General features: G+C 42.2%; 1 protein-coding gene and 1 long non-coding RNA gene across 3 annotated transcripts; both read right to left on the bottom strand.

Moving 5' to 3' along the window:
• Positions 1-456: 456 nt before the first annotated feature.
• LOC125726490 (uncharacterized) lies at positions 457-2,393 on the bottom strand. Its single transcript, XM_049002863.1, has one exon. It carries the CDS (start codon positions 2,284-2,286, stop codon positions 1,612-1,614), a length of 675 nt encoding a protein of 224 aa, XP_048858820.1. The 5' UTR covers positions 2,287-2,393; the 3' UTR covers positions 457-1,611.
• A 1,180-nt stretch (positions 2,394-3,573) lies between these two features.
• Positions 3,574-5,644, bottom strand: LOC125726497 (uncharacterized). 2 transcript variants are annotated; one of them, XR_007388196.1, is made up of 4 exons: positions 5,453-5,644; positions 4,399-4,539; positions 4,143-4,298; positions 3,574-4,048 (listed from the first exon to the last, which is right to left on the bottom strand). It is a non-coding gene; the product is annotated as an uncharacterized LOC125726497 (long non-coding RNA). The 2 variants fall into 2 exon arrangements; XR_007388197.1 differs by lacking the exon at positions 5,453-5,644 and adding an exon at positions 4,837-4,949.
• Between the last annotated feature and the right edge of the window lie 8,368 nt (positions 5,645-14,012).

Below are 14,012 nucleotides of genomic sequence, written 5' to 3'. Positions count from 1 at the left end.
AAAGGGATGAAACTTTATAAAAAAGACATGAACCTTGTGAAATACATTTTAGAAAACAAAAAAACAAACAATTACAGAACCAGAGAACACACAATTGCGGGTAAAACGGGAACACAGAACAAAAGTATGGTTACATAAAAGTGCTGAATTAGATTGATGAGATAATTGCAGGTTAAATGGGAACACAGAACACAGAAAGAGGTAAATACAATTCTTGAAACAAACGGGAAAAGTTTAAATTCTTAAAACAGGAAAAGAGGAACACAGGGTAACACAAAACACAAACAAGTGCGGCAAACAATCTTCAACTACAACATACACTATAACACTATGAATAATAAAACTATACTATTTACAGTGATTATTATTTACAGTTTATGGTTTGCATTTTTTACAGAAAATGCTATAATGCTCTTTCCACACTTGTGCCCCACACTGGCGACACAGCGCGTTTGTTTTGCGGTCAGCAGAATAATGGCACAGGCTGCAATTCTCTCTCTTAGATTTCGCTTCCGGGGGAGGCGGGACTGGACCGGGCTGGGTGTCCCTAAACGATTTCACCGCCGCTGCAGCAAAGGGCCCTCGAGGAAGACGCGTTCGCTGCAGAACAGTGGGAGCGATTAGGGCTTCGACTAGCTCTTGCAGGAATACCCTGCGCCTCCTTTTCGATCCTGTCCTCCATCAAGGATTGACCTCCCGCCACACGAAGTAGGCATCGTGCGCCGAAATGTCCAGCATATTGTAAAACGTTGCAAGGGGCCAGCGAGGGGTTTTCCTTCTGCACGAATAGTTGGAAATGAGCTGGTCCATGGTGTCAACCCCTGCCTTCGTTTTGTTGTAAAACATTATCATTTCTGGCTTTTTGTCTTGCCGTTGGCTTATATTTGGCTTGGTGTGGAACGTGCTCATTAGAATCACGTTTTTGTTTTTTTTTGGCATGTAAGACACCAGTGTGGTGCCTTGGGAAAATGCGAACTTTGAAGAGTGTACAAGCCTGCCCTTAGCTGCTAGCAGGGCAGGCGGCAGCTCTGGACGATTTCAGCGCACAGTGCCTACCATTGTCATGTTGCGCTTGAGGAGCTCCTGTCCCAGACTGAAGGAGGTGAAAAAATTATCAAGAGTGATGGTGTGCCCCCTCAGCCCCTCAGACAGTTCCAACACCACTTTTTTACCCACATCGACCTCCCGTGCCTCCCCCGGAGGCTTTCACGTGTACAGCTTCACTCGCCAGCAGTAGCTTGGCCTGGTGTCGCACAGCGCCCAGATTTTTTGTCCGTACCTCCCGGGCTTGCGAGGCATATATTGCCTGAAGGAGCAGCGTCCTGCAAGGACGCATCGGGGGAATATCAATTTGATGTCAAATGAAGCAATCGGATACAACGTACACATTTTTAGGTAACCCGTTACAATCTAACTCCTAACTACTCGGGCACAAATCATGAAAAAGGTAACTGGTCGAAATCAATGATACATTACGATTCATTGCTAATGAACATGAGATCTATATTTGAACAATAAACTTGAAGCAATGTATATATAATAACTGTAGATCGGTAATAAAAAATAACACATTTTACGTACCTTTGAATGGTACCAGGCGCTCGTCCACTGTCAAGTCGTACCAAGATTGTCGTACTTGCCAAGATTGTACATCGCCGGGAGATTTCCTGACCTCAGGTCCCAGATGTCTCTGATAAGTGCAAGCTTGTCACCCGTTCTTCTACTTGCCCACGATCCTTTGTCGTCAAACCTTAGGGTCACTGTCAGCTGCTCAAACCGCACCCTGCTCATGATCGCTGGGAAGATTGGTCTCCCAAATTTCGATTCCCAAAGGCTGGCGACGGACTCTCCTTTGGACTTGAATACGCCTGCTAGAATGCAGACGCCGATGAAGGCATCCAATTCAACAGTTGTCATGTCCACCCAGCTGCTAGTAAACCTCTTTCTGCCTTCTATATTTGTCATGCTGACAACGATGCTCTCTATTGATCTAGGCAGGAAAGCTTTGAAGGCAGATATAATGTCCCCTGCCTGTGACACGCACTGCCTCGTTGGTCCTGGAGGTGTCCTCAGGATGTGTCGTGCTGGCAGTCTACCTGCAGCACGATCTTCTGCTCTGGTTGTCCATGTTATTTCACTTTTGCGGGAGGGAAAGATCTCGTCCTCGGCGCAGATCTCTTCAACCTCCTGTGTTGTACTGCTGGGCTGTACACTATCCTCATCGGAGCTGCTGGTTTCCTCACCCGTAACGAAGTCGACGACCTCCTGAGCACTGTACCTTGCCATGATTGAATTCCAAGTAACCCTCTCCTCAGGGTTCGTGCCAGATAATAAGCACACACTTCTTTGTTTTGGAAACAGCTTGGCAACAAAGTAAGACCAATTACAGCAACGATCACCAAACTGTCATTGGTCACTCCCCCCCCCCCCCCCCCCCCGACTCCCCTGGACATAAACACACACTTCTTTATTTTGGAAATGGCTTGGCAACAAGGTAGGACCAATTACAGCAACGATCATCAAACTGTCATTGGTCACCCCCCCCCGCCCTTGTTTCCCCATTCGCAGTAATTTATGGCAGTAATTGCACTTGCGCAATTACTTAGAGTGTTATAAAAGCAAACCATATGAACATGTTTGCTCTAAAGAGATCCAAATTCATAAAAAAAGTACAAGTCATTACATTTTTAATTTTTTATTTTTTTTTACATTGATTTAACAATAAATATTGTAATTACCGCTAGGTGTCACACTTACTTTGACCGGCTTTCCAGGCTCTATGTCGACATCCAGTGGTCAAAAAAAAGCATTACATTACACATAAGGGATGACTTTTTGCAGTAAAGACGACATTTTTTGTATTCGCAAATTAAAAAAAAATATATTAACAAAACTATTAAAATTGGGTCGTGAGGACCCACAGCAGAATCATAGTATCATATATCCCGCTCCTGCGCGTCAGAGGACGTCGCCGCCTACAGCGGCTCCCCCCCTTTCCTTGCCCTCACCAGGGTTCCCTTCAGCTCCCTCGTCCCCTTCCCTAGCTCCCCCTTCGACTTCCTCCTCGTCCCCCCTGTCGGTCCCTCGCCCTGCCTCCTTGGCCCCTCCGAGGTCCCCTCCGGCTCCGGCCTCCTGCGGCCCCTCTGGCTACCTCCCGTCGCCCACTGGGGCTCCCTCAGCCGACCCTGCATTCCCCCTCCTTCTCGCCCTACTCTCCTGCTTTCGCCCCTCCATTCTCGACTCTCCCTCCTGTCTTTGTCCCTTCGTTTTTTGCTCCTCGTCCCTCTGTTCCACCCTTCTTTGCTCCTTGTTCCCCGGTGTTCCCTCCTTTCACTCCTGGCCCGTTTGTTCCACCTGTTCCCTCTCTGACCCCATTCCTGGTCTGTCTGTCCGCCTTCCCTGCCCTTTATCAACTCCTACGTCCTGTCGCTAGCCCTGTTTTGTGCCTTGGTCCTGTTTCCCGTCTCTCGTTGATTTTGTTCTTCTGTTCCAGGTCTCGTTTCCCTCGTCCCGTCCGTCGCCTCCTCCTAGGCGCTCCTTCTTTCATGCCCAGCTCATCCACTCCTCCTGTGTGCCACGCTCCCCTGATTACCCACGTGTTCTTTCCCGATTGTACCCAGCTGTGTCTAGTTACTTTGCTCAGTCCTGTGTATTTCAGTCCATGTCTTACCCGAGTCCTTTGTCTGTCATTGATGTTACCTGGTGTTTGTCGACCCGCATTCCCCAATAAACCCCCAGTTTGCCCTGTTTTCCGCCTGCCTGCCTGTTCCCTCGCGCTGCCTGAGCGATCACCCGTTCGGCACGTTGCGTGACACTGACACTAGTGCAAGAATGTTTTTGCATGAGGAACGTACTTATGTTTAAGATGTATTTCTGTTTTTGTAAAGGAAAACAAATGCTAATTGCAGTTTTCTGCAAACAAATATCTGAATTAGTTTTAGACACTTACATTGTACTCCTGGATGAGGTCTTCCTCCTTTTCACCCAAGTAATAGACCAAGCAACGGAGGACAACATCTCTTGTCTGTTCTATGTTTTGATGTGAGGTCTAAGGCACCAAAAGTGTAGAAATTAGTAATAGTACTCAATAATAATGAAGCAAATATCAATCAAATAATGATAAAAAATACCAACTAAAATACCTGCTGTATGGCACCCGTTTTCTTCTTCAAAATCTGTCCGAGTGCTCCTCCTTTGCAGGAAAATATTGTGAAAAGTTTAGGAGTGTAGTAATCCAACATCTTAATAAATGTTGTCTCAAGGTGCAGAGTAGTAATTCTCCTAAACTCTTCATTAATCTAAAAAATGAAACACACAAACACTGATTATAATTATGTTCAGTTGACAACCACATTATTGTCTGTGACGGTATTTAATGACAAAATATAAAATCCCTACCTGGAGAATGTCAAACAGAGCAGGCCAGTGATCTTTAAATTCTGCAAGTTGGGCACAATTCAACCACCTCATGTCTTCGGAGAGCAAGGGTTTTTGACATTTTTTCTTTCACCACAAGCTCCATTGTCATCTCAGAAGTTGCTGTTAAAATTATTATTCATAAGGAAAAGTAGTTATAAGGGTTTACATTTAATGTAATGTTTGTGGAATATTTTTATTACATATTTTTAATCACCAAAATCATGAAATTGGAATGGTTTAAGCCTAGAAACCCAATACTGCTAAACAAGTCTAAACATTTTTAAATATCGTTAAAGACTAATTTTAAATAAATTTGCATTATAGTAAATCTCAAATGTGTTCAAATAACTTCATTCAGGTCGAATTTTACATAGATTAATCAAGGAGAAAATGTAAATTGCTATATATATATCTTACTCTTTGTGGAGACTGATATTGCCTTAATGATTGCAAAGATGTTTGTATTCTTCAACTAGTCAAAAGCATGGTTATGTCCATATCAATTCCTGAAACGCAATCGTGTTGCTTCTATGGTGTTTGTGACTTGTTTAGTTTAAGAGGGCGCCTTCTAACGTCGAGGATGAATGAAAAAAAAATGCATATATTGCGTGAAATGATTAAACGCTAATTTAATATATCTTTACAATTTGAAGCGAATATATAAACACATCAACAGTCTTAAAAGTTAAGTATAATCATAGAAACTGCCCCATCTATCAAGCTCGATGCATGGCCATAATTATTTTTGCTTTAGCGACCAACATGTCCATATAGCCTCAGCACGTGCATGTGAGGAGTTATGTCTAATAAGCTCGAGCTCAGATTTTCACATCAAATAACATCGCATAATTGTAAACCTTTATTTTAAAAGACCTGGTTGAACATAGTTACTGTTTCACATGCCAAAATGTCGTTCAGATTCAAAAATCAATGTAAAACAATTCCTGTACTATAGCGTGAATAAGCGGTGTCCTGAGGAGCTTATTTAAGAAATCAAAATAAAATGTAAAAAATAGTAAGGGGCTTAACTTACCTCTTAATATTTTACACTGATCGTCTGCTCCTTCAAAACGCCGTCTGACCACAGCCATTGTTGAGATTCAAATGAAGGTGACTCAATCAAACCCAGATAATTGGACCAATTCTCTTAAAATAAATATGAAGCCTTTTTTCCTCAAATTTTTAGCCTAAACGGTTCCTCAAATTAAGCCTAAAAATTGCACTCATTTCCTTAAAAAAATAGTTACATTTTTTTTCTTGATTTTATTAGTGAAATGTTCTCAATATATTATAAGAAACACAGAAAACCTATTTTTTTAATTAAACATGCACATTATTTTTAATAATTACATCAATTTTTTAAATGAAAATTACAAGCTTCATGATTAATTTTTTACAGTGTAGGATATGGGCGGTCTTATTATTTCGAAACGTATAAAACGTGACATGTTCTTATCATATTAGCTTTATATTTATTTTTATATAACGCAAACGGAATGACAAGCGGTTTCGGGCGAGAACGGCGTATTTTACTTTTCATTTCAAATAAAACGCGGGGTTGCCAACTTCGGCTAGCTGGCTGGAGTGAGATTTTTAGTTCGAGTTGTCAGCACACGTATGTAACAGTTCGTACCTTGTAAATAGTCTGCTTTTGTATTTAACCGTGTAAATTGGACGTAATTTTAGGTTTATAATGGTATAATACAGTAAGATTGCCGTAATATTTCCTGCGTGAGTCTGAAAGCGTATCATGCCAGATGCTTAAGATCTGGCAACCATGAAAACGTACTACTTTTTTTTGTTTCACCTGATTTATATAACATATAACATTACTTTATACAGTTGTTAAAAAGCGGAAACTTCAACGAACATGAAATCACCTGAAAGAGAGGTGTTTTGGCTCTATATACTCATAAAATTGTTGCCTTGGGGTAATTATTTTGATGTTGAAAATGTTCAAATAGAATGGTTGCAATTCCTGCTACCGTTGAGAGGTATGTTTTCAATGTTTGGATTTTTTTTTCTTGATAATGGGTATAAATCCCTTATTGGTCTTTTTCTTTGAACATATTTGAGAATTTCAGGTGAAACATTTAACAGCGAACAGTAGCAAATAAAAATATTGCCAATATTTATTTTAATATTTTTATTTTAATATTCAGAGAGAGCAGGCCAGGTGGCACTATAGCCTGTGAACTTTTTCTTTATTTTTGCATTAATGGCATTACTGATTTTAGTTTCCAGGTGAATGAACATGTTTATGTTTCAAATAAGAGTGAAATCTTTGTCACTGTGCACTGCACAGTCAGACCTTAACACCGTTCCTTAACATTGGTTTAATTTCATTTTGGTGAACATAATGACTTTCAGAAATCGAAGGGAAACTTTAAACATTATTCTTTGTACTTTTCATTTTAGTCGACTAAATCAACTGGTTTACTCAACTGTAATCTTATGAAATTTAGATGACCAAAACAAGACTATAACTAAAATATTTTAGATGACCAAATTATCACTGAAACTAAATTACATTTTAGTTAAAAGACTATAACTAAAACTAAATAAAAATTTGTCAAAATTAACACTGGTTCGTATTAAGTGGATAACTTTTGCCAAGCGATACATTTTATTGACCGGGGGAGGGGGGGCGCCACAAGAATTAATACCATACAGGAGAATGCTCGGTATGCCATATGCCCTGTATATGTATATCCTGTAGCTGCAGTGAGTATATTAGCATTATTGTTCATATGTGTACTGCCACTATAACAAGTACGTGTATATATGTGACAGTAAAACTTTCTGGGCATCTACATTGATAAAACTTAGGTGATAGTACTGTTTTGTTATTAAGTACAATTATTAGATTGAACCGGCTTATGTATTTGCTCTTTAAGAGGTTTTTACTGTTGTCTGGTGTTCTGTAGTGCAACCTGTCTGACCGATACCTTTTTCTCCTCTCAGCACTAGGAGAATGGACAAAGCAGTGGATTGGACAGATGACAAGTACTGGGCAGCTTGGAATAAGTGGGATGAGGTGATTGATTGGGGAGATGAAGGGTCTTCACCCACAACACCTCCCTCTGTCCAGGCTGGCACCAGCACTGGAGATGTGGATGCTGGGGTGGAACATCACCAGCAGCCAGTATTCAAACGTATGTATTTCAGAGCTTTTTTTTTTTTACATGAATTGGAGTCTGATCATAATTGAAGTTTAAAAAATTGGTCGGCACTATGAAAATGATTCTCACTGATTGAATAACAGCAGAATAGTTGCTGTAATTATATTACAATGTACAATGAAGAGAAATGTTTCTGTGCAACAGGCCAGCAAAAGAAACTGGTTTTGAGGATGAGACTCCATCTGTGTGTCCAGCCTCAGCCTCAACAAGCCGTGCAGAAAGTAAATGACAGGGAGGAAGAAGCCGCAGTTCTGTGTAACATGTCATCTTGGAGGGAACCTGTTACTCAGGAACACAGGGAGTCCAAAAGGCATAAGGACCGGTTCTACCTGCCTGGATATGAGACTCACCACTGGCCTAGAGAAAAATACTGGTCACGACAGCCACCAAAGACAGTCACTGATGAAAATATCATCCTGGGCTTCTGCAATGGCCTGATGGCTTTTTCACTGTCGTGAAAATTATGAATTTTAAGACTATTTATTATGTAATAAAAATTTCAAGCTAATGCTGTCTCAGCCAAATTCTGTCCTCTATGTCCATCAATAATGCAATGAAAAAGAAAATATATCTCAGTAGATACTGACTGTATTGAATTGCACTGGGATAGTGAATCCCTGGGAGAAAGTTAGATGTAGGCAGGGTTTCATCTGTTCTGTTATATAATCATGTGTGACAAATTGCAGTAATGGAAAAAAATAATCCTATTAGAATCTTACATACCTGGATCATGTCCCCCCTTAGTCTCCTTTGCTCAAGGCTGAATAGATTCAGCTCAGCTAACCTCTCCTCATAAGACATTCCTCTAAGACCAGGAATCATTCTTGTAGCCCGACGTTGAACCCTTTCAAAGGCAGCAATGTCCTTTTTAAGGTAAGCTGGATTTATGAATTTAACAATATTGTGCATTTAAAACACACAAATAGTTCAAATCAGCAGTTATGGTTTTAACGGTAAGGTGACCAAACCTGCACACAATATTCTAGGTGGGCTCATACCAAGGAATTGTATAATCTAAATATCACCTCCCTTGACCTAAACTACACACAGCTAAAGATGTAACCCAATATCCTACTGGCCTTTTTAATTGCTTCCCCACATTTGTGAGAGTGGGACATGGCAGCATCAACATACACACCAAGGGTAGTCTACCATTTTGTCTTAGATTATAGCTTCCATTACTTTTCGAGAAGCCTATAGTTTGATGGATTACTTCTATCCTTTTCAATATGGGTGTTATATTAGCATGCTTCCAATCAGAAGGTACCACAACAACAGATACAGATTTATGAAATTATTAAAGGTCGACAAATAATATCCCTCATCTCTTTTAAAACTATAGGTAAGATGCTGTTATGATATCCTGTCTAGGGTTGGAGTGTAACAGTATTCACGGGAAAGGGGAATGGGATAAAGGGACAAACAGGGTGAGGGCAACAAGGGAACACCAGTGGACAAAGGGATATTTTTTGTATTTTTATTCATACACAATACTGACACTAGGAACTAAAACTGGGCCGTCACTGGATCTTCCAACAGGACCATGATCCTAAGCACATGTCCAAATCAACACAAAAATAGTTAGCTGACTATAGAATGAAGCTTCTGCCATGGTCATCTCAGTCCCCTGACCTGAACCTCCCTGGGATCAGTGAAAGACTACAACCACTTCCTATACAACGACTTCCTACAGTGGTGGCCAGGAGCACCAGTGCAAGGGATGAGCACCCCAGGAGTCGGGCAGCGTGCCTTCCTGGGGCAACCCGATGGATCCAGCACAATCCCCTCATGACTCCACCCGGAAGAGTGAGCGGACACAATCCACTCACCTACAGTAGAGGGGAGCTTCTCCAACTGCGGTCGTCTATCACCTCAAGGCCAGCAGTTGCTCTTCCTCCGGAGTTTCGCCTAAGGAAAAGAGGTAGGCGAAGAGGTGTACGCTCCAAGCTGAGGAGGAGACCCTTCAGACCACCGCTACTCCCCATCATACTGGCTAATGTATGTTCACTCCAGAATAAAATGGACTTATTGCATGCCAAGTGTCAGGTGGAGCGGTATCACCTGTGTTATTGCCCTGACTGAAACCTGGCTTGATGACACCATCTCAGACTCTGAGGTTAGTTTCTCTAATTTTATGATCTGGCAGACTGACAGGACGTCTCAGTCAGGTAAGAAGTGGGCTGGTAGGGTCTGCATCTTTGTCAACGAGCGGTGGTACACGAATATTAAAGTACACCGCATTGTTTGTACACCTGACAGAGATGCTGATTCTATCTGTACGCCCCTTCTACCTTCCGTGGGAATTCCCTACTGTAGTAATTAGCTGTGTCTACATTCCACCAAGCGCCAACACCAAGGCAGCGGCGGAGCTAGTGTGTGAGGACGCCACCTCCATGGCGGCAAGATGTCGCGACGCCCCAGAGTTACTGCGAGTGATTTTAACAACTGTAATGTCAACGCTGTTTTGCCATCTTTTTATCAGTATGTGGATATTCCCACTAGGAAGCTTAATACTCTGGACTTATGGTACAGTAACATCTCTGACGCCTTCATCGCGCGTGTACATCCTCCACTTGGCCACAATGACCACAATGTTGTCTTCCTGCTACCTCACTGCAAACCAGAACTGAAGCGCATTAAACCGCATGTGCACCTGGCCACCCTCTGGTCGGAGGAGGCAATTGAACGACTATAAGGTTCACTTGCATGTACAGATTGGGACATTTTCCAGGGTGATCAAAACCATAAAGTTTCTGTAATTACAGACTACATCAAGTTTTGTATTTATTCCACTATTCCCACCAGAACTGTCTGGAGATATCCTACCTACAAACCCAGTATCACTTCCCATGTTAAGCACAGCTTGAAGGAAAACACAAAGCATTTCTATCCAAGGACTGGTCTTCTGTCCAGTCACTCAGTAGACAAGTAAAGAATGAGATAATCAATGCCAAACTCAAATATAAGAATAGACTGGAGCAAGAGTTCAGTACAATGAACACCAAACAGGCCTTTTGGTTACACACTGGTCAAATACCTTACCATGACCTTCATCCCATAGGCACTGATCTTACAACTTTTGCTGACTCCTTAAACTCCTTCTATACAATGTTCGATAAGCAGGACTACTCTGCTGTCTGTGAGGAGCTGCTCAATGGCCTTCCCTCTGATGATCCTACAAACCCTCCCTTTACTGTAGAGGATGTGAGGCAGCAGCTAAGCAGATGCAAAGCTGGCAAGGCCGCCGGGCCTGATCGTGTACCAGCTAAAGTTTTGAAGCTATTCGCCACAGAACAAGCTCCCATCCTCCATTCCATCTTCTGGAACTCGTATAGATTGGTGACCATTCCTGCAATTTGGAAAACTTCTACCATCGTCCCGGGTGCTAAGAAACTTCGTCCCTCTGAGCTAAATCATTACCGGCCAGTAGCACTCACATCGATAATAATGAAATGCCTAAAGAAAATTATACTCCATATCATCCAGCCAGCTGTCAGACCGCAGCTGGACTCAGACCAGTTTGCCTCCTGGGTGAAGAGCGGAACAGAGGATACTGTAGTATGTCTCCTCCACTCCCTTCTCCAACACCTTGAATCTCCAGGCACCTTCGCTACTGTCCTCTTCATTAACTCCAGTTCCGCTTTTATTATCATTCAACGCCACCAGATGATCAAGAAGCTTCTTCAATTGAACATATCCCCATCTCTCATCCGTTGGGTCCATAATTTCCTCAGCAATAGACCACAGATTGTAAGGATAGGCACAGCCAAATCAGCAACTGTGATCAACAACACTGGACGCCCTCAAGGGTGTGTCCTCAGCCCCTTCCTCTTTACACTCTATACCAATGACTGCATTAGCCCCTCACCTATCACCACCTACTACAAGTATTCTGATGATAGTGCTATACTGGGTCTGTAATTACTGTAATAATTATAATTGAATTACTGTCAGTAATTCAATTATAGCCTATCAACATTCTGTTTCACATATCATACAATGGTGCTCCGACAACTTCCTGGAACTGAACGTGGACAAGGCAAAAGAACTGGTCATTCATACTTTACACACATCACCATCAGAATGGACTCCTACCTAATTTACAATAAAACGGCTGAACAGGTTGAACACTTCAAATATCTTGGACTCACATTAGACAAGAAAGGCAGGTCACCCACAAAAGAATTATCCCAGGGACAGGGGCAGACCGTACGTGGCATAACACTGAGCTAACACGCACTGATACCCTGCTATAGATAGATTTTGCTACTTGGGGGGTGGCGAGTGAAAAGTTCTAAACTTTTGTGGCAATTTCTCTCTAAATTAAATAAGTTACAGATTTTCATGCATATAACATTTGATGTTATGTGAATTGATAATGAGATGCAACAAATACAGGGGTGGCATGGTGGTGCAGTGACATGTGTGTGGAGTTGGCATGTTCTCCCCATGTCGTCGTGGGGTTTCCTCCGGGTACTCCGGTTTCCCCCCACAGTCCAAAAACATGCTGAGGCTTACTGGACTTGTTAAATTGCCCGTAGGTGTACATGTGAGCATGAATAGTGTGTGAGTGTGCCCTGCGATGGGCTGGCCCCCCATCTTGGGTTATTCCCTGCCTCGTGCCCGTTGCTTCCGGGATAGGCTCCAGACCCCCCGTGACCCAGTAGGATAAGTGGTTTGGAAAATGGATGGATGGATGCAACAAATACCAGTTACCATGTTCAGAAGGTCAAGAGCACTCACCCTACCCTTTGTTTGCATTAAGTGGATAACATTTGCTAGGTGATACTGTATGACCAGGGGAGGCGATTGATGGATGTATTATGTGACATTAAAATGTTCTGGGCATCTACTTTGATAATACTTGGGTAATAGTACCATGTTTTGTTATTTAATATAAATACTTGACTGAACCAGCTTATGTATTTGGTCTTTAAGAGGTTTTTACTGTTGTCTGGTGTGCTGTCGTATAACCTGTCTGACAGAAAGCTGTTTGTCCTCTCAGCACTAGGCGAATGGAAAAAGCCGTGAGCTGGGCTGATGACGAGTACTGGGCAGCCTGGGATAAATGGGATGAGGTGATCGAATGGGGAGAAGAAGGATCTTCACCTAAAACACCTTCCTCCAACCAGGCTGGCACTGGTAATGGAGACATGGATGCTGGGGCGGTGAAGGAATATTATCAGAATAAAAAGAAAAAGTCAGACTTTAATCAGAAGTCAGAATTCAAACATATGTATTTCAGACCTTTTTTCTTCTGAGTTGGAGTTAATTGAAAACACAACTATGTAACACTATGTAAATGATTCTCACTGACTGAACAACATTGAAATAATTGCTATAATCATGTTACAGTTTACTATAAAGAGAAATGTTTCTGTGCAACAGGTCAGCAAAAGAAATGGGTGTGCAGAGGCCTAACAGTGATGATACGTAAAGACCACCATCCTCAGCCTCAGCAAGTGGTACATCAACGTCAAGCGGATGACAGTGAACAGCAAACCCCAGTTCTGCCAACCATAGTTACCCCATCAGCTTGGAGGGAATCAGTGGCTGAGGAGATGAGGAGATCCACTGGGCGGAAGGACCCATTCTCTGTGCCTGAGTACGAGATCCACCACTGGTCCGGAGTGAGATACTGGTCACGACAGCCAGAGAAGACATCTGTAAATGAAAAATCCATTCTGGACCTTTGTAATGCCCTGCAGTCGTTTACTCTCTCTTGAGGGGGAGCATTATAGATTTCTAAGGCTATCAGGATGTCCAACACCCAGAACTGTATTTAAACCTTTAAAATTATAAAATAAATTCAGTCTGATATTGTGTCTGCCAAATAGTGTCATCAATTTGCATCATAAATAAAACACTTAGCTGATGGTGGACCTAAATTTTCCAAATAAACCAGGAATCATACGAATCATGTCAGTGCACTTTGTACTGAATTGCACTAGTATAGTGATGTATGCAGGGTTTCATCTATTCCCTTACATAGTCATGTGTGACGTATTGCTGTAATGCATTTTTTTTTTTTAAAACTTCCCATTCATTTGTGTTCCTGCCACTCTATAGCTAAGTACAAACATTAAAAGCCAAAGGCATAGCGGAAACTCGATGAACGCATTTGACCGAGATCCATGGATGGATGTCATCTTCTCCTGGACTGTGAGTGTTAATATCTCGGCCCCAAGATGCATTTTACCATAGATTACACAGATCCATTCATGTCACTTTTGCAGGCTTGCTTATAATTTGCTGAGCTTCCATTGTGAGTCAAGTGTCCCGGTCATAAGCTCAGGTCTGCCGGTTGCCCCACTGGCCAAACGCCCACGGCCCTGACTTTCTGAGCTGGATATCGTGGTTTTAAGTCCCATCTGGGGTGATTCTTTTTTTACTTTTCCCAGCTGCCTTCTA

Source organism: Brienomyrus brachyistius, unplaced genomic scaffold, assembly GCF_023856365.1.
Source record: "Brienomyrus brachyistius isolate T26 unplaced genomic scaffold, BBRACH_0.4 scaffold73, whole genome shotgun sequence".
In the NCBI taxonomy this organism is placed as follows: domain Eukaryota; kingdom Metazoa; phylum Chordata; class Actinopteri; order Osteoglossiformes; family Mormyridae; genus Brienomyrus; species Brienomyrus brachyistius.
Note: the sequence above shows the minus strand (reverse complement) of the source record. Positions and strands in the feature narration are given on the sequence as shown.